Raw genomic sequence first — 25,041 nt, forward strand, 5'->3', positions numbered from 1 at the left:
CATCCAGAGGAAAGATCACGACGGTCAGGTGGCATGATCATTATGGACAATTGGATTTTCTATTTTGGTTATGACATTTTTTTTTTAAATCATAAATATTTCATCCTGAATATTAAGACTAAGTATGCCCTATGTAAGATAAAAAGGTTGTTGGGGTTGTTGGTACCAGACGAGCTGGTTTGAGTATTTCAGAAACTGAAATCTGATCTCCTGGGATTTTTTACACACATCGGTCTCTAGAGTTTCCACAGAATGGTGCGCAAAACAAAAAAACACTGACCGAGTGACCGTTCTGTGGGTCGATAAGAGAGTTCAGAGGAAAACTACCAGATTGGTTCGACATGCCAGGATTGATCTAGTAACTCAAATAATCACTCTTTACACCCGTGTTGAGCAGAAAAGTATCTCAGCATACACAAATCATTGCATCTTGAGGTGGATGGGCTACAACAGCAGAAGACCACATCAGGTTCCACTCCTGTCAGTCAAGGACAAGAATCGAAGGTTACCATGGGCACTGACTCACCCAAACTAGACAGCGGTGGATTAGAAAAAAAATCACCTGGTTTGTTTCGGTGAGCCCGTGCCCATGATAGCCTCCGATTCTTGTTCTTGGCTATTGCTGTAGGTTGTTTGCCTAATTATTCAGATGTCACTGACTGATCTCACTAAAAAGTGAGGGCCAGATCTGGTCCTGTGGATGGAGCTGTGCCAACAGGCTTTAATTCATACTGTATAAAAGCTGCACTCTGTGGCAGGCCCCGCTCCAGTGGCTCCACCATATGGAGGAGGTGTGTGTGTTTAGCATTAACTAAAAGCCATTAACTACAAGAGCTGGAGATATACAGTGGAGAATTGTACATGGAATTATTGCTGTTAAGGGCGCGCGGTGGATTAGTGGTTAGCACGTCCGCCTCACACCTCCAGGGTCGGGGGTCGAGTCCCACCGTGGCCCTGTGTGTGCGGAGTTTGCATGTTCTCCCCATGCTGCGGGGGTTTCCTCCTCCAAAGGCATGCATGGTAAGCTGATTGGCATGTCCAAAGTGTCCGTAGTGTATGAATGTGTATGTGAATGTGCCCTGCGATGGATTGGCACCCTGTCCAGGGTGTACCCCGCCTTGTGCCCGATGCTCCCTGGGATATTCTCCAGGTTCCCCATGACCCTGAAGGAAGGATAAGCAATATAGAAGATGGATGAATGGATGGATGGATGATTGCTGTTAATGCGTTTATTAATCCTGTGTCCAGAGACAGGGTTAGGGTTAGTGTCCTTTCTGTCCCCAGGGGGAGACCAGTTTTCATACTTTTATGCAGTGTTCCAGAATAAAAACCTCTTTTTTTTATCTTCTTCTATGCTGGGTGTGAAATAGCTTACACATGAACAAATCAGGCGGAATGTCAACTTTTAAACTTCACCAAAGCAAAAATGGCCATTTATATCAGCAGAAGGAATAAGGTCGAACAAACACGAAGCCATAATGTAATAATGGAGTTTACAGCCGTGATGAAGTCTAGGATTTTAACTGGCTTTCTCTTTTATAAACAGACAGAAAACCTTATAATGTTTGAAAAGATTTGTGTTGTGTTGTGTTGTGTTGTAAATGATGTAGTTTCTGTTCCTGTAGTTCCTGTTTTGTTTTTGTTTTTTTAATTATTATTTATGGAATACTATTTATTTATTGGTGTTAAGCTTTGAACTTTTTAAATAAACGTCTTTTTAAATTTCAAAACATCTCTCTCTGTCTTATTTTCATATATTTTTTCCCAAGCCGTTTAATCATCTGATATATCTCTCTTTTTTATGCTGCCAAGGTGACGGGTGAAGCACGCGCCCCGGCTCCAGGCGTTATTATCATGCGCGTCTCCACGGGTTCACGCGCATATAAAAAGCAGAGGCGCAGCTCGTGCGCCGCTTTAAACATTCCGAGCTCGTGTTCGAGATGAGCAGTGGCGGTGTCGCGCGCGTTTACCGGGGCGCGTTCGCGCACTCCACCCGGGACTCGGCTCTGAGCGTGCTCACCGACTTCGTGCTGGGAGTGAACGAACAAGGCAAGGTAGGGTAAATAAAAATATTTATTAGCAAACAGTACCGAGAACCTGTGGAGAACGTGTAGGCCAGATGTTCACCAGCAGATGTGGAGAGCTGGATTAAAACTTATTGTGTATATGCACGGTGTTGATTGAACAGAATGAAGGGAACTATTAAAGTCCTGACAGCACTTTAAGGGCACAAATGAACTCCAGAAGCCTACTGCTCAAAACTGTTCAGTGTGTTGTATTTATTTATTTATTTATTTATTTATTCCCACCTGCTAGGAATATTAATTTATGTGGGACATGAAGGCTTTAATATATACACATTTATTTATTTATTTATTTTGTAGCCAGCACACAGGGGTTCATAAACACATGGTGTGGTAGTGTTTTATAGAGCCTTTAACCCTTGTGCCCAGTCCTCACTTTTCCCCCCCTCACATTAGGACATAACTCTCTACATGATCTCTAACTCCCTTACAAACAAGATTGATGACAAATCTGTTAAATATCTGAAACGTACCACTGCTAGATCACTATTAAGAGTGAAAGAGTTTTTCATCCGTGTTGCTGCGCGTGATAGAATAATACGATGATTACATCGTAGATAAATCTGTAGCATAAATCATGTTTTTTTTTTTTGTAAAACCTAAGTGAAACCAGGTTTTCATGACTACTGAAACTACTGTGTTTAACTGTTACTCTAATGTTGTTATTATTGTTTTTTTGTTTTTTTAAAAAATCTCTATCCTGTTATGTTCAAAGTAGTAATGAACTTGAGTAGTTTAAAGCAAACACCATTCGGATGTGCATGTACAGGACATGATGAAGAAAACTACAGTGTGTGCATTACGAACGTACTCGGTGCATGTAGAAGGTGTTTTAGTGTGCTTTGTTGGGATGGAATCCTGGCAATGCTTCCTGTATTTGCCACCAGCTGCAACCTTAGATGGTGAAAAGTCTTTGATCAGTAATACTCCTGAAAGGTTCACAGGTAAACAAGTGTAGGGCGGAAATTTGTTGATTGTCTGGTTGGAACAATGCCGTTAGGAATGTGAATAATATCAAAGGAATAAATCGGATCATTTGCATTTACATCTAGCCAGGGTATGCCCAAGGCATGTTTTAGACAAAGTTGCGCATGTATCAGTAATCAAACATTCTCTTACTCGGTCGTTTTCAGTAAGCGCTTAATCTTGGACACTATCCCAGGAACATTGGATACACCCTGGATGGTACATTACAGGGCACCGAGCACTCGCACATTCACGCACGTACTCACACCTAGGGACAACTTATCTTAGCTGACCCACCTGGTATGTTTTTGGGTGGTGGGAGGAAACCAGAGAACCTGGAGGAAACCCAAGCGTTTCATTAACTTTATACATGCAGTTACACAAATATTATCAATTTGAGTCAGATATTCAAATGCTAAAATTGAATGTTCGTCTGCACCTATTTCCACAATTGGTCTTAGGTTAGAGGAGTTTTATTTATTTATTTATTTGTTTGTTTGTTTGTTTGTTTATTTTTTAGAGGAGAGACAAAACCAGAAATATGCTAACCCTACATAACGCTGAGAAATGATTACGTACTTTCTAGAGCAGACCTGAAGTACGGTGTTGCCATGCTACCTATTTAAGAACTATTTCGAGAGTTCAAAATGCAGCAACACGCTTACATCCTTAACAGAAAAAAAGAGAAACTGTTAGAGCACATTACCCTACAGAGCCACCCTACACTGGCTGCTTACTAGCACACACATTCTGCACGGACTACAAAAGAACCTGCTTGTGATATTTAAAGATCTGAGTGGTTTAGCTGCAGCTGACCTTACTGATTTCTTGAAGCAGTATAACCCATCTCAAGCACTTTGCCATTGAATAGTGTTACAGAGAACTTATGTGAGTCCTGTTCTTAGTTCCCGGGTGTTTTATCTCGTTAAACATACTTGTCATGATTCATAGGTTTACAGTCATTTGGCACAGAAGACAACATGTGCCTATTGAAAGCTTTCATTTGAAACACACATGGGTGAGCCATACAGTGCATCAGCCTAACATTTGTCACAATACCAAATCTCACTACTAACATATCACCATGCCATTGTTTCGACCTCACCTGTGATCCTGCCTCTCCACCTGCCTCTCTTCCTGCTCTGTCCGAGATACTACCTGACTGCTTCTGTCACCTGACCTGACAAAATAACACACTGATGTGTGCCACATGAACATCGAGGAGAACCATTTATAGCTTAGTTAAGTATTATTATTTCCATTTATTGTTGACTCCACACGTCAGCAATTGAGAAATATTTTAAGTGATTTACACTTTGACTTGTAAAGTAGCTCCTGATGTCTGCTCGTGTGTGTGTGTGTGTGTTTGGCAGTTAGGCTAGTTTGGTGATATACTGAGTCAGGATGGCAGCCAAAAAAGAAATGTGGGCATTAGGAGCTACTTTACAAGTCAAAGCACACACACACACACACACACACACACACACACACAAACTAATGTTTCGGCTTGCCACTCACCCTGTTAATACAGGATTGTCACACATTTTTAAAAAATGCACTGTTCCTGAATCAGCATGAGATGCAAGTGATTTGTCCTGTATTTTCGTGCACAGAACAGAACTGTTGGTATAAGGATGGTGTCTTCCTGCATGATGTGCCTCTAGTTGATGGAGCTTTAGCGCTTCGATGTAGCTACATCTGTAGAAACATCTCAAGGATGATCAGTGGAACCAGGATGCACCTGAGCTCAATTTTGAGTGTCATTGCAAAGGCTGTGAATACTTATGTACATGTGCTTTTTTTGTTTTTTATTTTTAATAAATTTGCAAAGATTCCAAACAAACTTCTTTCACGTCGTCATTATGGGGTATTGTTTGTAGAATTTTGAGGAAAATAATTAATTTAATCCATTTTGGAATAAGGCTGTATCATAACAAAATGTGGAAAAAGTGAAGCGCTGTGAATACTTTCCGGATGCACTGTATGTCTACATTATTGTGTCTTTATACTGTATGTTTTCATGTCTGTAATTATTCTTAAAATGCTCTTTGCTCCTAGATCATCTTTTTTGAGGACGGACAGAATGTGGAAAGTCTCTCACAGCAATGGGGCTTTGAAACCTCCGATATTGAATGGCTCGAACCTCAGTGAGTAACTTCCCAAAACCTGACACTGCTAAAAATGATCTGGGAGAAGAACTTTTGTGTATTTAAGTCCTTTTCAGTTTATTATTAATTCAACCTAGCATTTAGCATTGTATCGTTTTTGGTTCAGTCTGTATAATCCCATTTATCAGAAGTCTAATTCCAGCTCAGTGTTGATCCTGGAGAAATCTGCTCTCAGACTATCCTTAAGTCTCTCACATGTACAGAATGACAAATGGATATATGGACAAATAAACAGCACATTTAATGTGTTGATCGATGACGTTCCTGCTCCTCTGCAGTGAGTTTTTCATGCCGGGAATGGTGGACACACATATTCATGCTCCGCAGTACGCCTACTCGGGCACACACCTGGACTTGCCGCTCTTAGATTGGCTCAATATATACACTTTCCCTGTAGAGTCGCGCTATGAGGACCTGGACTTCGCCACGGACGTTTATACCAAAGTTGTGGTGAGTCACAACAGCATGATTGGTTAAATAACGAACAGATCAAGATGGTGTGTGCCTTTATAGGAAAATAATCATTGACAGGGTGGTGTGATGCTGCATTGTTACTTCTATCATGTTGTCAAGTTCATTACGTTCCTGTAACTGCAAGTCCTCAACAATTCACCAATGATTACATGTTCATTAATGAACAACACGTCATACTTGTTATCCTTTTATAGTCAGATTTAATGTTGTGGAACAAGACCATGAACCAAGTTCCTGCTATCCCTTACATTATACCAGGCTTTATATAAACCCTACTTTTCTGTGTCGCTGACTGTTACAAAGTACTGAGACACTGGAGACTACGTAAACATCTCCGCACAGAAAGCTTGACCATATCAATGATTACACACAAACTCAGTCAAAGACAGATTGCATAGAGTGCTGCCCTGGTGTAGAAAAATGCCCCTCTGGTGCTCTTCAGTTTGGGGGATCCTACTTGATGAATATTGTTAAAGAAATCTGAGGCACTCAGGAGGGTAATAGATTTAAAAAGCCTTTAACTGTAATTATGACTGAATAGTTTATCTACGTATTGCAGATCCTAGATGAATTTAAGTGTATTATGGACTTGCATTATGTATAGTGTGTGTTTGTGTGTGTGTGTGTGTGTGTGTGTGTGTGTGTGTGTGTGTGTGTGTTTGTGTGTGTGTGTTGAGCTCACAAATGATACATTCCTGTGACCAGCTGTGTTTTTCTGTTTTACTTATGCTTTATTCTCATTGGTTGCAGAAAAGAACACTATGCAATGGCACCACAACTGCATGCTATTTTGCTACAATACACACAGAGGCCTCGCTACTGCTTGGGCAAATTGCAGGTAGCTCCAATACACACAAACACACCCACCCACACACACACACACACACACACACACACACACACACACATTTATGACCGTTCAACCTTTGGAGTTTGCCTGTTCAGTAAGCGTATAGAATCTTGTTTGATTGGGTTATTGTGCAAGATAACACCGAGCTAGTGAGTTGCACTCCTGTCCAGATGTTATGAAGGAAGCAAACACAGATTTTTGGTTTTGCAGAAAGAAAATGGTTCACAGCATCGGGGAGGACGCACTAGTGCATGAGAAATTTCTGAAGAGTCACAAAGACACTTCGCTTTGTTTAAAAAAAGAAAATTGCAATGCAATGTGCTATGTGTCCACGATCATCATGCGTACAGGATCTATTTTATTTCTCCATTTTCTGTTCACCTCACTTAATTCACATCTAAGTCACCTTTTCACCTTCTGTAATCTGACTCCCTCCACAGTTTGGGCTTTTCATGGCTGTTCATATATATTTTTATTGCCATAGACTTGCACGGATAAGGTTTATAAAATATCAGACAGGAGAGTCATACCATAATAATGGGTATAATCCAGCGTGGAAGTAATGGAAAAGGTAAAAAGTCCCAGAATGCAATACACAAAGCACAGAGTTACAGCAGATACCAGCATGGAGGTTGAAGCTTTGGAAGCTGATCTGTTTGAGCAGAGTATGTAGAGATGAACCAACACTGTAACACTGTAACACTATCAGCAGGTCATGGAGCGCCATCATGGATCGAAAACCATTAACCAAGCAAAATGAAACAGCAAATGACAGCCAGGAATGACCAATTAGCAGGAAGCCAACTGTGACCATTACCTTCAAATCATTATTGCAGAAGTGAACATTTCGGCTCTGAAATATGACCTTGTTGTGCTTGTCCTGCAGATGACTTTGGGCAGAGGGCTCTCATAGGGAAGGTGTGCATGGACCGCAACAGCATGGTGCCAAACTACAAAGAACAAACAGAGGAATGCAAAGACGAGACTGATCGGTAAGTTTTATTCAGCAGATGAAGAGAATAGCTACGACATATTCGGTTTAGGCCATTATTCAAACCTTATCTCTTGATAAATAAAACACAGCAAATGCTCTCACGTTCTTTCACATAGAGACGAAATGTGAAGTTGAGAGCGAACGCTCATAATTCTGAGAGCATTTAATCTGAATGTGAGAAGAATTTGTGATTGTGGAGGTATGTATTTTATGGCTTTGCAATCAGGTTCAAATAATGGCCTAAACGATACACTTAATGGTAATCGTTAAGGTATCGTAGCTACGGTAATAACATGACTGCCAGGTGATCATGAATATCTTATCAATTGTCCCCCCCCCCCTTCTTTAACAGTTTTATCCATGAACTGCTCAAGAAAAAGGTAAAGTGCTATGTTCCTCTTACAAAGCAATGAATACACAGTAATAGAACCATAAGATTGACATAAAGAGCAATAAACCTGCATCAGTTACAGTAATCTGCTGTTGTTGACCAGCTTCCTGCTTCTTAATGACTAACCACTTCTTTTTTTAGTTCACATGCAAACAGAAGCCCTTCAGTTTTTAGATGTGTGGACTCAGTTAAAGATTAAATGATCTTAACAGACATTGCACTTTATTCCCCTGATCTTAAGTCATATGACGTGCATATTATGCAACATTACATAATATAACAGGATGTAGGGTATCCGTGCAGATTCAAAAATTTAGTAGTACTGCCAATGTCATCATCGTTTCCATCCAACATGAGCGCTAACAAGACGCACTCGGTCCTCAAAAGACTGCACATTGCAAAAATGCCTTTCGAGTGTACTAAAATCTAGCATAAATAAATAAATCTGCCAATGGGGTAATCCAAACTGACTTGGTAAAATAGTGATAATAATATTATAATAATAATAATATTGTTATTTTTTATTTTAGTGTCAGGGATTGTAGAAGGCGGCAGATGCAAGCGCAGACTTTTACTGAACAAAGTGCAATAAACAACCAAAATTGTGAAAACAAGAAGCATAAATGCAACAATGGCCACGAGGCAAAGACATGCAGACTGTGAGAGCGGCTGTAGGACACGACAACACAAGAACGCTACAACAACAAAAGCTTGACAATTAGGTGCGGAATAACTAGAATTTCTATAAGGGTGCTTATTCTTATTAGGGGTAACACAGAACAGGTGTGAGTGATCAGTGGAACATGTGACATGGACATGTGACATGCTGGGGCTGATGGGTAATGCAGTTCAGTGTGGATTTCAGCATAACCATGACATATAGCTGCTTCATTGAAAAATTTAAGTTGTGCAAGTGGTCTTATTCTTAAAATAAGGAAAACAATTGTGTTCCTCTGCTGGAATATTCTGCGAAACATTGTTGCAGTTTGTTATCGGCATTTAAAAAAACAACTTTCTTTAAATCCCTTTATTGCAGTTACACATTTACTACAGACGCATGACAGACTACAGTGGATCTAAAAAGTCTACACACCCCTGTTAAATTGGCAGTTTTTTGTGAGGTGCTTCACAGTGGTGATGGTGTTCTTTTGGTGATGTGCTGTGTTTTTTTTTGTGCCAAACATATCTTTTGGTATTATGATAAAAAGTTCAACTATGGTCTGATGAGACCATAACACATTATTCCACGTGGTTTTGGGAGATTGGACGTATTATTTATTTATTTTTCGGTTAAAATCAGCTTCCGTCTTGCCCCACAGCCCAAATATGAAGAATTCAGGAGATCGTTGTCACATATAGGGAGCAACCAGGCCTCTTGGCAGCCTCCATGACCAGTTTTCTCCTGATCTTCTCATCAATTTTAGAGGGACGTCCTGTTCTTAGTAGTGTCACTGTCCTGCCATATTTTCTCCTCTTGTTGTTAATTGTCTTTACAGTGTTCCATGGTATATCCAATGCCTTGGAAATTTTTTTGTAACCCTCTCCTGATTGATATTTTTCAACATTGAGATCCCATACCTGCTTTGTAAACTCTCTTCGGCCCATGGCTTTTCCATGATGAGTTGGCAGTGTGTTTTGGATTGTTGTCTTGCTGCGTGATAAAGTTCCACCCAATTAATTGGATGTATTTCTCTGTAGGGTGGCTTAGCGGTTAGCACGTTCGCCTCACACCTCCAGGGTCAGGGGTTTCCCACCGTGGCCCTGTGTGTGCGGAGTTCGCATGTTCTCCCCGTGCTGCGGGGGTTTCCTCCGGGTACTCCGGTTTCCTCCCCCAGTCCAAAGACATGCATGGTAGGCTGATTGGCATGTCTGTGTCCGTAGTGTATGAATGGGTGTGTGAGTGTGTATGTGAGTGTGCCCTGAGATGGATTGGCACCCTGTCCAGGGTGTACCCTGCCTTGTGCCCCGTGCTCCCTGAGATAGGCTCCAGGTTCCCCACGACCCTGTAGGATAAGTGGTATACAAAATGTATGGATTAGGCCACAAAAACCTGCCATTTTAACAGGGGTGTGTAGACTTTTTAGATCCATTGTAAAGGAAGATTTGCAGAAATGAATGGAGACCACATTTGCAAAACATGGTAGCTAATGTAATGTTAAAAATCGATGATTTGGAAATAGTGTTCTTTACTGAAGCAGGAGCTTCAGGCACAAATTCTTTTCAACTGGCTGTGTTTCAATAAGATCTATGAGGGAAGAAAACATTAAATAGGTTTGGAAAATGTGGTGACATCACAAAGACAGACGCTGGAGACATTTGAGATGTCCAGTGTGCAAAACCCACAGAGATGTGAGAAAATGTGAGATGGAAAGATGAGTCATCCTCGACAAGTTAACAAATTCCAAGAGAACAATACAGGCGTGTGTTGATTTGACCTTTAATTTGTCACCTGTCTGTATGTCTTTATTTGTTTAAAGGGTGTATACATTCACTGTATTATATCAGGACTCCAACTTTTCCACTTCAGTAATGCATACTTATTGTGTGTGTGCGTGTCAGTATGCTCTTGTAAAGCCCGTAGTAACGCCACGCTTTGCCATCTCATGTTCCTCCTCCCTGCTTAGCAATCTGGGAAAGATTGCGAAGAACAATGACCTCCACATTCAGGTAAGCCTCTTAAAACACATGCAAGCACACACAATGCTTTTATTTGGAATTAGCATGCCATGTTCAAGGTATGGTATAGAAAATATTTGCTAACTCTCAGCCATTGTAAATAGGATCTAGCTGCCATAAAAGCCATGTTATAGAATTGATTACCAAGGGTTATCAAGGGTACACATAATAACATCTTCGCTATCTATAATCACAAATCGAGCAATATTTTGCTAGTCTGCATTTTTTTTCCTCTCCAATCAATGCAGCACAAATTTATGTACATACCACAGACTCCCAAACACTAAAAATGATTTGTTGGTATTGATAATAAACTCACCCCCCCTCCTCCCACTCCCACAACAACTTGCATATTAATCCTTATAATGAACAAGTGATCTTCAGTGGCATTCAATGGTTTCCTTCATTACCCACAATGCAATTCGACTACTTGGTAGTGGTGCCAGTGAGATTTAGCCCTTGCTTTAGTTTTACTAATACCTTCATTGTCATCTCTCAGATTGCTAACCAGCTGAGACAAGTCTCGTTGTAACTCAAGTCTTTGTAACTGCCCTAGCAATAACAATGTCCTCCTTTGACATCAGCATCGTACTCAATGGAATAACTTTTCACAGGAATAACGAAAATAAAGCACCGTTCAACAAACTAGCACCAGAATCACTAATCACGTCAGAAATATTTCAGTATAAACATACAGTATTTAATGTGTTTAGAACAGCCTATTTGGCTGCATGGCAGAAAGAACATCCATCAGCCTGAACATATGGGACGGAAGGGTTTTTAATCTCTCTCACTCCAGAATCTGAAGAAACCCAATGTATTACTTATGAATTTGAAAATACGTTGAGTAGAACCCTTTGTTCTGGACAGTGGGTTCTATACTTTCAGTTGTCTTTATGTCCAATAGGGAACAAAGTTCTTCTTAGAAAACCCTCTTGGGTTTGGAAATTGATGATGCCCTGAGCACTGAAAGGTTGAGGGCTGTCAACAGAACTGAAGTTTGTACTCCTGCTGGTCTGATATAGTAGTCACAGCCCACAGGCCATAAACATGTCCTTCTAGCATCCCTATCCCTTGTGGATGAGGTCTATGGCACTCTTTGGCAGGAGGAGTACCAGACTGTTGGGTGTCTACATTATGAAAAATGGATGTCTACATTTTTTAGCTATTAACTCAAGTGGCTTACCCACAATAATTGTCAATTGATGTACTGACGTCAATCATTTAGCCATACAGTTGTTATGCCATCATGAAAGGAACACTGCCACACCAAGGTGTTTTTAACATTCAGGGTAGTAAAACCTGCTGGGGAACATTTGGGAGATGTAATCACAGAATCCAGAGTGACTTATAAAACATACAAACAGCTCAAGGTGCAGCGATACAAAGTATGTGAATCTGTAAACTTTCATAACCTGAAAGACTAGAGACTAATCTTGGTTTGTGCAAGTCATTCTTCTCTGAGCTCTCTCACCAACATGGCGTTTCCACAGGCAGAACTGTTGTTTGCTGGATGTTTTTTTTTTTGTTTTTTTGCACCATTCTGTATGAATTCTAGAGACTGCTGTGTGTGAAAACCTCAAGAGATCAGCGCTTTCTGAAATACTCTGTCCATCTGGTCCTAATTTACTTTATATGCTATTTGTCTATACTCATTACAAATCATTATGGACCTCTGCCTTTCCAGAGTCACATCAGCGAGAACAAAGAGGAGGTGCAGTTTGTGAAAGAGCTCTTTCCAGATTGCACATCCTACACAGATGTCTACGTGAAGCACGGCCTTCTCACAGACAAGGTGAGATGTCACAAAACATGGAGTTTATTTCGATTTGAACATCCTTTATGGTATATCGGTATGATCAATAAAGATATGAGATGCTAAGTCCCCCCCCCTTTCATTTTTTGCATAACTTGTTGTGTATGTATATATTGCAAACTACAACACAGTATCACAGTGACATGTAGTGATATTAAAGATATTTATAATCATTCTTAAAAATGACAGCTAACCACATGCTGAACTGTAGGGTGTTGACTGTAAGTTGTAAGCACTACAACATGCAAAGCTGGTTGTGATACAATTTTCGGTCAACACACTTCCCAAGGCATTTGTCAGCTTTGTGTGTGTGGGTTGCTATGACATATGGTTTCTGAGGATATGGATTGGAATTTTATATTGTTTTCTTTAGCTGAAATGAATGCACAAGGCTATCTGAGTTTACACGAACTGGCAATAGCTCGGAGTTTATGATCAAAGAGCAATGTTAAGACATTATGGTTTGCAGTTTGGCATGAGACAGATATACAATCTGGATGAGACTTCATTCAGAACACACATTACATATGGCAATTTAGTGTTGCCAAGCTAACCATCGGCATGTTGTTGGGAGGGGGAAGAAACCAGAGATCCTGGAGGAAATCCAGGAAGACACAGGGAGAAATGTGAAACCGAGCTCAGGATCGAGCCCTAAGCTGTGAGACAGATGGTCCTTGCTGCACCACTGTGCCACCCTCCTTCACTAGTACTTGGGTTTATTCATTTTTGGAAGCTTGGGTTGATCACTGATCCATGCACAACAGTCTTCAAAACAGTCGTCTAGTACGGATCCAAGATGTAGACGTGTCTGAAGTCTGAATGGGAGAGGTTTTGGGTTATGTGGTGTATAATCAGTACCATGAGTTGCTATTTGTTTGTATAGCCACCCAGTGTTACACACAATGCAGGATTCAATGAAAATGTTGACTCGATGCACCTAAAACCCTTTACTCAATTTATGCATGCTCAAATATAAATAAAAGGTCATTCCATCTCAAGTGCTCCAATGCAGGTTGCGCGACTGTTTTTAATTTTCCTAAAAATGTTTTTTGATTACCTCTATGTATAGCATTGCAAAATCACCAGTTTTAAAAAAAAAAAAAAAAAAAATATATATATATATATATATATATATATATATATATATATATATATATCATTTTACGTGTTTTAACTACGACGACCATCTTTGTGTCATGGCACACAACATATTTTGGTTATACAGCTGTTTACAAAACCGCAATATCTTGACTCAGGATGGGCTTAGCTCCTTGGAACAAAAACTGATCTATACAGCACATTACAAGGTACATGTACATGCTATTTAAACACTTTGTATATTTGTGTTCCTTAGACTTAGAACTTATGTCCAAATGTAATGATCAAGATTGCTCACAGTTCCACTTTTATGGTCAATTCAGAATAGGAATGGTTCGAGTATCAGTCTTAACACTTAAAAGGGGTACTTTGGCAAGTATGGAGTGTGTGCAAAACATTTCAGGTTTGAGAGTTCTCTTATTTTTTTTTTATGGAGGGGTGAGGACGTGCAATTTTTTCAAATTTCCCTCACTTTCGGGTAAATTTAAAACGGTCAAGCAAAAGACTTTGCAATTATTGGACCACTTGAGATGGAATGACCCTAAAATGATTAATAAATGTATGTACTGGGAAGTTGATAGACATGAATATAACATTTGGGTGGAGATGTGATAATGAAGATAATCGTGCTGATTGACAGACAGTGATGGCTCATGGTTGCTACCTGACTGATGAAGAGCTGATGATCTTCCATGAAAAAGGAGCAGCAGTCTCTCACTGCCCCAACAGCAACATCTCGTAAGTGATTTTGGTTAAAGACGTTCAGTGTCAATTTTTCAGTTGGTGAATTGAATTTATTTCCATCATTTTAAGGTCATTTCAAAATAATAGCTAAGAAACAGGTTTATGACTGCTTTTATTTACTATATCAGAATTTCAGTGGGTCAAACATACATTTTGTTAGTTGTCAGTGACACTGCCCTTTAATTGTCTAACTTGAATCAAACTCTAGGGTATTGGCCTTGTACAAGCTTCTCACAGTAATTTGCCAGAATCTTTGTCCATTCTTCCTCACAGAACTGCTTCCATTCTTGGACATATTTTCTGTGGGATTCAGGTCAGGGCTTTGTGATAGCCACTCCAATACTTTCATTTTGTTTTCTTTAAGTCTTTTTGTTACAACTTTGGAGGTATGCGTGGGATCATTGTCCTGCTGGAAGAACCAGTTGTGACTAAGTTTTAACTTTCTGACTGATGTCTTGAGGTGTTGCTTCAATGTTTCTAGGTAATCCTACTTCCTCATGATGCCGTATTTTCTGAAGTGCACCAGGCCCTTTTCCAGTAAAATACCCGCCTAACACGGTGCTGCCACCCACATGCTTCACAGTTGGGAGGGTGTTTTTTGGTTTAAAATAATTTTTCCTCCATACATAGTGCTGATAATATACATTTCTGGAATCTTCTAGACTGTTTAAAGAGACAGTTAATTTGGTGTATATAAACTTTTGACCCACTGTAATTCTGATATAGTGAATTAAACTGTCTCTAATTGATTATCTTAAAAGTACCTCTGATGTGAACTAAGCAGATGCCTTAATTGACATCTTAAATAAAATGTATGGTAACTTGAAATGGAGCTGTGAGTTTGAATTTCTTTAGCCCAGGTTTATGTAAACTTTTTAAGTCTCAACTGTAATAGCAATTATACAGCTGCATCTTTAAAATGTGCATGGTGCATATTACTTCATGACAACGATTCATTCTTATTCTCTCTCACTGCCATCGAGAATGGCACATTATAACCCTGCCTACAACACACTTTTGGCTTGAGACTCCTCCCCTCACATGGATTCCAGTTGTGATTCTTGTGATCTTTTGGCCTGATGTTCAAACACAAACACCCCCCTCCTCTCTCTGTATTTATTTCACTCACACACACACACACACACACACACACACACACACACACACTTTACATTCAGTAGATATGATTATACTAGCAAAGAAGTATCTACAGTAAATGTGTGGGTGAATGTGTGCTCGTGAGTCCTTAATGTTGTATTCATGCACCCTTATAGTGACAGACAAGGACACTATGTACTACAAGTGCACAGGCCTTGTTGTACTACAAGTTGCACATTACTTCATGACAATGATTAATTCATATTCATATTCATATTCATATTCTCTCTCTCTCTCTCTCTCTCCAGCTTGATCAGTGGCTTGCTTAACGCTAGGAATGTTCTAAACCACAAAGTCAAGTTGGGCTTGGGCACAGGTGAGCTCTTACAGTTTGCTAGCCATCGACTTACTTTAAGTAAAATCTGATATGATTTAGGAATTTCAAGAAGACTTAGACTCTTGAGATTTTGTTGATCTCCAGGAGAAAAGATTGTTTATACGCCTAAAGGAGGTTATGTTTAGGACATGTTTATGTCACGATTCCCCCTTGAAGCAGTGTGCTCTAAGCGCAAATGCGCGAGCACCTGCTTTTCCGCTGTCGACCGTAGTGACATTGGGACACGTGTGTTTTGTTTATGTTTGTCATGTCTCCTCCCTGTTCCGTCATTGGCTGGGAATTCACGTGGGTCTGTATTGCTCCCAGCTGATAGCAGTTTACACGCTAATCATGTCCGCATATATACCGCGCGCTTCCCAGCACACAACGCGGAAGATTAAGAAGTCGTAAATAGTAAGTGTTTAGCGTTAGTTTAGTTCACGTCATAGTCATAGTCAGTGCTGGATTCTCCGCTTCCAGTCCCTCATTCTAGTTCGTGTCCTGTTTTGGTTATCGACCTAGATTCCTGCCTAGCCCCGTGTATGCCTGTTTGCCAATCGCCTGACCTCTTGCATGTTTAAGGATTACGTTTTGGATCACGTTTTGGATTTGTCTGCCTGCCTGTCTCTTTAAATAAACAACTGTTATCCTGCACTTGCATCCGCCTTATCTCTGCTTCGTCACGATGTGTGACAGAATCTTCCGCCCTAACATGGATGCAGCAGGAGGACTAGAGAGAGGGCACGCCACAGCAACCAGGAAAATCGTAGGACAATACCGCATCGGGGAACGCTCGGATTACTGGCCGCATTTTTCACCCGTGCAATTTCCCCAAAGGTACGCCATTGAATTGCCGCCAGAGACAACGGGATTGGGGAGCTACCCGCTGGAGTATTGCCAGGAGTATTTCTGCAGCTTGGCAGTTCCCAAGCCTACTAAGAGAGAGTGGATTGGGTTCCTGGTGTCCAGGTTTTGCGGCCCGGCCCGTGACTGGGCGGAGCAGCTGGTGAGTGTTGGGTCGCCAGCCCTCCATGATGTCACTCAGTTACAGAGCTGTTTATGGAGGAGTTTTCACAGCCTGGACAACTTCGTGGTCTTGATTTACTGGGGTGGAGAGTCAATGGACAGCCCCAGGTGGACCCCCCATTCAACCTCTATTATGAGGAGATGGACAGGGCAGTAACCGGCGATCCACTTCAGTTTCCGGCCAACACGGGGGCGAAATCCCCGAGATGTATGACCGAGGGCTGCGGGAGAGAGACTCAGCTTCAATGTCCCACTTGCTGGAAGCTGGGCCTCCAGGAAGCTTTCTTCTGCTCCCAGGAATGCTTCAAGAGCAGCTGGCGGGAGCATAAGAAACTCCACCGGAGAGCCCGTGCAGAGAGCCAGCCCGGGACCGACAGGGTGACCTCAGAGCTCGAACCTGAGCCCCACGAGGTGGGCTCGCCCGCCGAGCTCCAACAAAAGGTCCAAGTCAAGTCTCACGTCCCTGAGATCCAAGTCAAGTCTCACGTCCCTGAGATCCAAGTCAAGTTTCACGTCCCTGAGATCCAAGTCAAGTCTCACGTCCCTGAGATCCAGGTCCAGCCTCCAGTCCCTGAGATCCAGGTCCAGCCTCCAGTCCCTGAGATCCAGGTCCAGCCTCCAGTCCCTGAGCCCCAGGTCCAGCCTCCAGTCCCTGAGCTCCAGGTCCAGCTTCCAATCCCTGAGCTCCAGGTCCAGCCTCCAGTCAGGAAGGTCCAGGTCAACTCTCACGTCCCTGAGGTCCAAGCCAAGCCTCCAGGCTCTGACGCCCAAGCCAAGCCTCCAGGCTCTGACGCCCAAGCCAAGCCTCCAGGCTCTGAGGCCCAAGCTCTGCTAATATCTCAGCCTAAGGACCAAGTGCTGCTCACGCCCAAGTCTACCGACCCGGTCGCCCCAGTTCAACCCACTGACACGCCCAGCCAAGCTCTGCTCACGCCCCAGTCTGCCGACACGCCCAGCCAAGCTCTGCTCACGCCCCAGTCTGCCGACACGCCCAGCCAAGCTCTGCTCACGCCCCAGTCTGCCGACACGCCCAGCCAAGCTCTGCTCACGCCCCAGTCTGCCGACACGCCCAGCCAAGCTCTGCTCACGCCCCAGTCTGCCGACACGCACCGCCAAGCTCTGCTCACGCCACAGTCTGCCGACACGCACCGCCAAGCTCTGCTCACGCCCCAGTCTGCCGACACGCACCGCCAAGCTCTGCTCACGCCCCAGTCTGCTGACACGCACCGCCAAGCTCTGCTCACGCCACAGTCTGCTGACACGCACAGCCAAGTTCTGCTCACGCCACAGTCTGCTGACACGCACAGCCAAGCTCCGCTCACGCCTTAGTCTGCCGACACGGCCAGCCAAGCTCTGCCCATGCCCAAGGTTCACCTAGTGACCTCAGAGCCTCAGCCTCCCTGTTCAGCTGTGGACGTCGCTCAGCCTCCCTGTTCAGCTGAGGTCGTCGCTCAGCCCGCCTGTTCAGCTGAGGTCGTCGCTCAGCCCGCCTGTTCAGCTGAGGTCGTCGCTCAGCCCGCCTGTTCAGCTGAGGTCGTCGCTCAGCCCGCCTGTTCAGCTGAGGTCGTCGCTCAGCCCGCCTGTTCAGCTGAGGTCGTCGCTCAGCCCCCCTGCTCCATGGCAAATAGCGTTCCCCCCTTCTGCTTCGAGGAGACCCACTCTCCTCTCCCTGGCCGCACGGAGACCCACGCTCCTCTCCCTGGCCGCACGGAGACCCACGCTCCACTCCCTGGCCTTACAGGGGACTTTGCTCTGCCTCCCAGTTCAGCTGGGGACGTCACTCCGCCTTCATGTTCCGACGAGGACGTCGCCCTGCTTCCCTGCTCCACCGAGTACAGTGCTCTGTTTCCCTGCTCCGCCGAGTACAGTGCTCTGTTTCCCTGCTCCGCCGAGGACATCGCTCTGCCCTCATGCCCAGCTGAGGTTGTCGCTCTGCCCTCATGCCCGGCTGAGGTCGTCGCTCAGCCTCCCTGTCCGGCTGAGGTCGTCGCTCAGCCTCCCTGTCCAGCTGAGGTCGTCGCTCAGCCTCCCTGACCAGCTGAGGTCGTCGCTCTGCTTCCCTACGCCGCCAAGAACACTGTGCAGTTTCATGTCTCTGCTTGGGACATTCAGCCCAGGGGGCCGGGGCCGCCAATGAAGTGGGATGACTCATGGCACTCCGGGAGGAGTGCCCTTGGGGGGGGGTTCTGTCACGATTCCCCCTTGAAGCAGTGTGCTCTAAGCGCAAATGCGCGAGCACCTGCTTTTCCGCTGTCGACCGTAGTTACATTGGGACACGTGTGTTTTGTTTATGTTTGTCATGTCTCCTCCCTGTTCCGTCATTGGCTGGGAATTCACGTGGGTCTGTATTGCTCCCAGCTGATAGCAGTTTACACGCTAATCATGTCCGCATATATACCGTGTGCTTCCCAGCACACAACGCGGAAGATTAAGAAGTCGTAAATAGTAAGTGTTTAGCGTTAGTTTAGTTCGCGTCATAGTCATAGTCATAGTCATAGTCATAAGTTAGTGCTGGATTCTCCGCTTCCAGTCCCTCGTTCTAGTTCGTGTCTTGTTTTGGTTATCGACCTAGATTCCTGCCTAGCCCCGTGTATGCCTGTTTGCCAATCGCCTGACCTCTTGCATGTTTAAGGATTACGTTTTGGATCACGTTTTGGATTTGTCTGCCTGCCTGTCTCTTTAAATAAACAACTGTTATCCTGCACTTGCATCCGCCTTATCTCTGCTTCATCACAATGTGTGACAGTTTACTTCTTCAAACAAAATATAAAACAAAGGCAACCCGAGTAAACACACAATATAGTATTCATTTATTTTTATTGAAGCAAAAAAAAAAAGTTATCCAACCCCTATCACCCATGTGAAAAACTAATTGCCCCCTTAAAATTAAAAGCTGGTTGTGCCACCTTTAGCAGCAATAACTGCAAGCGAACACTTCCGATAACTGGAGATCAGTCTATCACAGCGCTGTGGTGGAATTTTTGGCCCACTCTACTTTTCAAAACTGCTTTAATTCAGCCACATTGAAGGGTTTTTGAGCATGAACTACCTGTTTAAGATCCTGCCACACCATCTCAGTTGGTTCAGGTAAGGACTTTGACTAGGTCACTCCAAAACTTTAATTTTGCTTTTTTTTTTTTGAGCCATTCAGAGGTGGATTTACTCTTTGGATCATTATCTTGCTGCATAGTCCAGTTGCGCTTGAGTTTCAATTTACGGACTGAAGACCGGACATTCTCCTTTAGGATTTTCTGGTAGAGAGCAGAATTCATGTTTCCCTCAATTATTGCAAGTTGCCCAGACCCTGAAGCAGCACAGCATCCCCACACCATCACACTTCCTCCACCATAGGAATGATGTTCTTTTTATGGATTTCTGTGTTTGGTTTACGCCAGATGTAAAGGGACTCCTGTTTTCCAGACAGTTACACTTTTGACTCATCAGTCCACAGAACATTTTCCCAAAAGGTTTGAGGATCATCAAGGTGTGTTTTGGTCAAATTCAGATGAGGCTTAATGTTCTTCTGGGTTAGAGGTGGTTTTCACCTCACCACTCTTCCATGGATGCCATTTTCCCCCAGTGTCTTTCTGATAGTGGAGTCATGAACAGTGACCTTTATTGATGCAAGAGAAGCCTGTAGTTCTTTCAGTGTTGTCCTTGGCTCTTTCTGGGAAGGTTAACTACTGTGCACTACTGAGTTTTTCCATTTGGAGATAATGGAATAATTCTTTGGAGTCCCAGAACCTTTGAAATAGCTTTGCAATCCTTCCCTTGCTGATGTATTTCAATCACCTTCTTCCTCATCATTTCTGGAATTTTATTCATCTTTGTCATAGTGTATTACTGGGTAATATCTTTTAACCAACTTCATGCTGTTGAAAAAGTTCTATTTAAGTGTTGATGTGATTGAACAGGGTTTGCAGTAATCAGACCTGTTCAGGTCTAGTCCAGCTGAACCCCATTATGAAAGCAGTTTCATAGATTTGGGGAATTAGTAACTACGGGGGGCAAATACATTTTCACACAGGCCCAGTTGGTATTGGATAACTTTTTTGCTTCAATAAATAACATTATCATTTAAAAACTGTATTGTGTGTTTACTCAGGTTGCCTTTGTTTTATCTTAGATTTTGTTTCGATTTCTGAAACAATTTAGTATGAGATATACACAAAAACAGGAAATCAGAAATCAAATACTTTTTCACAGCACTGTAGTTGTAGACAGAAATTTCCTGTCAGAAAGCTGTGACCATCAGAACAAAGTATATTATAATCTGGACAATGCTTCTTCAGTCATCCAGGAGGCTGGTTGGGATGAAAGACAAAAGATCATACTACAGGTCCAGCTGCCAGACTTACTAAGACTAGACCTGGACAAATAAAGCCTTCAGGAATATATTCTGACATTCATCTTTCCTGCAGATGTAGCGGGCGGCTATTCCCCCTCCATGCTGGATGCTATTCGCAGAGCTGTGGACACATCTAAAGCCTTGTGCATACAGGATGCTCAGCTACAGCCACTCAGCTATAAGGAAGCCTTCCGATTGGCTACACTGGGAGGCAGTGAGGGTACACAAATTGTCTAAATTGAATTGAACTCCTGTGAGGATGTCATATGAATTACATTAAGCATTAACTTTAACCACCCATTTGTCTCAATACAATAGCCTGCACATTTTTTATTTTTTTTTTAATAAAATGTTCCCCACACACCTAATTACCTGCAATCCAAACCTTACCCTGGCTTTATCTGCTTTCTGCATTACTGTTTACATTGAAAATTAAGGACTGGATTCTACTGAATCTATCATAAATATTAAACAACAATAATATGAAAGTACAATATTTTATAACATGATTTACCAACTCTTTAATTGCTGGAACTTATTCATGCAGTTCTCTCATTGGACGATTGCACTGGAAACTTTGAGGTTGGAAAGGACTTTGATGCCCTGCGTGTGAACATATGCGTTCCTGGAAGCCCGATCGATCTGTTTCCTGGAGATGACCCCGAGGTTTGACCTGTTCTGACATAAACAGTCTGACATAAACAGGGTTTATAGATATGGTGTATAAACATTATCAAGGCTTACTAATGTGTAGAGAAAGTATTGTGCTTTCAAAAATGTTAGAACCGTATCAGAGTATTTGTTTTGTATACTACAAAAAAACAAAGCAAAACAAAAAATAAGGAACTAAATTGTGGACATTCCCAAACATTAACAGTAACTATAAATGGATAAAAAGTCTGATGTGTTGTTCTCTAATAAATAAAATATTGTAATCGTTTGCAAATTGCTGCAGTGTAAGTATAAATACATTAATGTGCTGTTATAGGAAAATAATCATCTTCAGCGTGATAAAAGTAATTCTCACCTCGCTGTTGTTGTTGTAAATTGTTGATTATTTTCCTATAATGGCATGCCACATTGTGTTTTATTCTGTTCTGGTAGTTCCTTATACTATGATTCACAGAGTTTAGGTGGAGGGAAGAGGAAAAACCAGGAACACACTAAAGATGTACACTTAGAGTAAATCTGTGGTTGTTAGAGTGATAAATGGAGAAGCTGCTTCTCTGGAACTAATGGGATCGTTCTTGTTGTGCTTGTTTTTAGGTTATTTTGGAGAAATTTCTAAATCTGGGTAAGACATTTACATTCTTGTATATTTATATTATATTTATTAATATATTTAATATCCAAGTGCGAATATTAAACATCCAAAGATGATCAGAGATGCTACATTTATTGCTAGATGCGGTATTAAATAATTAATGCCAATCCATGAGTCAAGGTTATCGCTTTCAATTAGTTGATGTGTTGAGAAATATTTTGATGAGTTTAATTCACAGTTGGATTTCGTACGCTAAACTCGTCCATGTGTCTACATGTTGATGTCACAGGTGATGATCGGAACATCGTCGAGGTCTACGTGGCCGGTAAACAAGTGGTGCCTTTTTCCTGAACCTTACTTGAACCAGACCAGAGCTCATATCATTTCTCATGTATTTTTATTTATGATCAGCTTTAGTGTTTTATTTTATTTGAAACTGCTCATGAGAAATAAAAGTGACATTTTAATGATTTTGTTTTGCATTTTGTCCCAGTAATTTGTATGATCTAGCACTAAAAGTAAATGGCAGTGCCCAAAGAATGAACCACTGCCACATACAACCAACTTAAGGATGAATGATCAATAGATGTCAGTCCTAAATGACTTAAAATCCAGTGCACTCACTGTAGGGTGTAAAAACCTATTCCAAATACCTCCACAACAACAACAACAACAACAAGCATCTTAAATGACAAAATAGTCTGAAATGGCTTGCTTTGTAAGTTCTGTGAAATCCACACACACACATTTCACCCTCTCATAGCTTTCTGTTCCACCTGATCCTGCTGTGTGTGACAAGCAGTACGAGGCTGCCATGTGCAGGTGACTTACTGCAGTACAGGAATTCTGCAGATGAATGTAAGCTTAGAAAATCAGCCACGGGGGGAGCTAACATGCTATTTTTCAGCCGGACATTTGCTTGGTAATCCTAAACCTGACATGACATGGTTTAGTCAAATGATAGGCCATTTTTGGCACAGGTTTTATGCATGTTTTATCTTCCCATCTGATGTTTGTGTATCGGGCTTCTCCATATTTGGATCAATTTCAAAAATCTAATCAGTTCATCTGCTGGTTACAACAAAGAATTCCATATAAATCCTTCAAACATTCAACCACTTGTTCTTCACACTCAGACGAGAGACGCATGGACAACTTGAAAACATAATGCCTCCGCAGCCGGGCGGAAGCATAATAAAAAAATCATGTGAAAATAAATTATTCATGAACGATGACCAATCACATGTGGAAAATTAAACCATGTGCAAAAAATCTGGAAAAATAAATAGAGTGTAAAAGTCATGAGAAAATTAATTGCATGTGTAAAAAAAATCGCATGTGAAATACAAATCATGCGAAAAGAAATGCATCATGCATGGGAAAATAAAGAACCTGTGGAAAAAAACCCCTGTGAAATATAAAACCACAAGTGAAAATAAATGATCCATATATAAAAATCACGTGAAAAATTATATTTAAAAAAAATCAGGTGTAAATTAGTGGTCTCAGTCTTCAGGTGAAATTTTACTCGGCCTTGTCTCTGCCTACGAAGACTCAAAATTATTTTTCCGACACCACCTAAGACCATAACATCAAGTTCATGAACATCATCTTTGTCATGTACCAATACAGTACAGAACATAAATGTCTGTCTGCATGTGTTGTTATATAGCGCCTATACATTTCAAGTTTCAAAATACTTATTTAATAATTATTTAATATACTTAATATCGAATGTTTAATGTAATACAGCACACGTATTTGTAATGCACAGCTGTATTTGCTCTCAGAAAGTTGTACGAGCTTAAACAAATTCTGATGTTTAAGGCATTTTATTTACCTCATGCATGCTCCCTAAGAGACTGGTACAATGTCCAAGGTGTCCCCGGCCTTGTGCCCCATGCCCCCTGGGATAGGCTCCAGGTTCCCCGCAACCCAGTAAGGATAAGTGGTACAGAAAATGGATGGATTGATGGGATGCTCCCTAAGAATGGGTTATGCTTAACCTGTCCCATGTATGTCCTATGTACTTCTAAGTAGATATTTTAATTCGTTCCAAAGAAATTTCATGTAAGGTAAGGAAGATACTACAACCAGTGAAATAACACATCTGAGCATCTGGTCTTGAGCATCTGACATGGACTCGGCCATGTGTGGTGTTGGTCTCTTCTCAGTCCCCCTGCCCCCTGATATACTCAGTGGTCTTGACTCGGACTCCATTGGCTATGGTCTTGGTCTTGACCCCAGCGCTATAAAAATTACATGTGAAAATAAATGATTATTGTACAAAAACCATGTTAAAATAAATGAATTGTGTGAAAAAGTGTCTAAAAACCACAGGTCAAGTTGATGTGACATTTTCGTAGGGTTCCTGACATTTATGAACCAGCTGGCCCCGTTCCAATACTTCCAAGAAGCCATGTCCTCTTCCATTTGATTTCACACAGAGTGTGTGGAATTGACGTCAGTGTGAACTAAAAGTTTTAATTAAAAATTTAAATTTTAATTAAAAAGTTATCTCAACTATTTCACTTGACAATGTGAGAGGCATGTGATTCATTCCAGCTATGTAATCAGTTTTGAAAAGTGACAGTACTGACTCTGCAGTTGCTCTAATATTCCTCGTTTAGTTGATGAAAGACTTATTGACTAGCTAATGAGCTGAATT

General features: G+C 41.9%; 1 protein-coding gene across 2 annotated transcripts; it reads left to right on the plus strand.

The window, feature by feature from the left end:
- The first annotated feature begins 1,901 nt into the window (after positions 1 to 1,901).
- On the plus strand, positions 1,902 to 22,843 carry gda (guanine deaminase). Of its 2 annotated transcripts, XM_053610100.1 has the most exons (14): positions 1,908 to 2,054; positions 5,109 to 5,197; positions 5,497 to 5,668; positions 6,443 to 6,530; positions 7,429 to 7,534; positions 7,889 to 7,916; positions 10,487 to 10,594; positions 12,291 to 12,398; positions 14,158 to 14,255; positions 15,668 to 15,735; positions 21,183 to 21,329; positions 21,657 to 21,775; positions 22,376 to 22,403; positions 22,663 to 22,843. In XM_053610100.1, exons 1-14 carry the CDS (start codon positions 1,941 to 1,943, stop codon positions 22,722 to 22,724), a joined length of 1,335 nt encoding a protein of 444 aa, XP_053466075.1. In that variant the 5' UTR covers positions 1,908 to 1,940; the 3' UTR covers positions 22,725 to 22,843. The 2 variants fall into 2 exon arrangements, with proteins under 2 accessions (XP_053466076.1, XP_053466075.1); XM_053610101.1 differs by lacking the exon at positions 21,183 to 21,329 and having other exon boundaries at positions 1,902 to 2,054.
- Positions 22,844 to 25,041: the final 2,198 nt, after the last annotated feature.

Source organism: Ictalurus furcatus, chromosome 22 (genome assembly GCF_023375685.1).
Source record: "Ictalurus furcatus strain D&B chromosome 22, Billie_1.0, whole genome shotgun sequence".
In the NCBI taxonomy this organism is placed as follows: domain Eukaryota; kingdom Metazoa; phylum Chordata; class Actinopteri; order Siluriformes; family Ictaluridae; genus Ictalurus; species Ictalurus furcatus.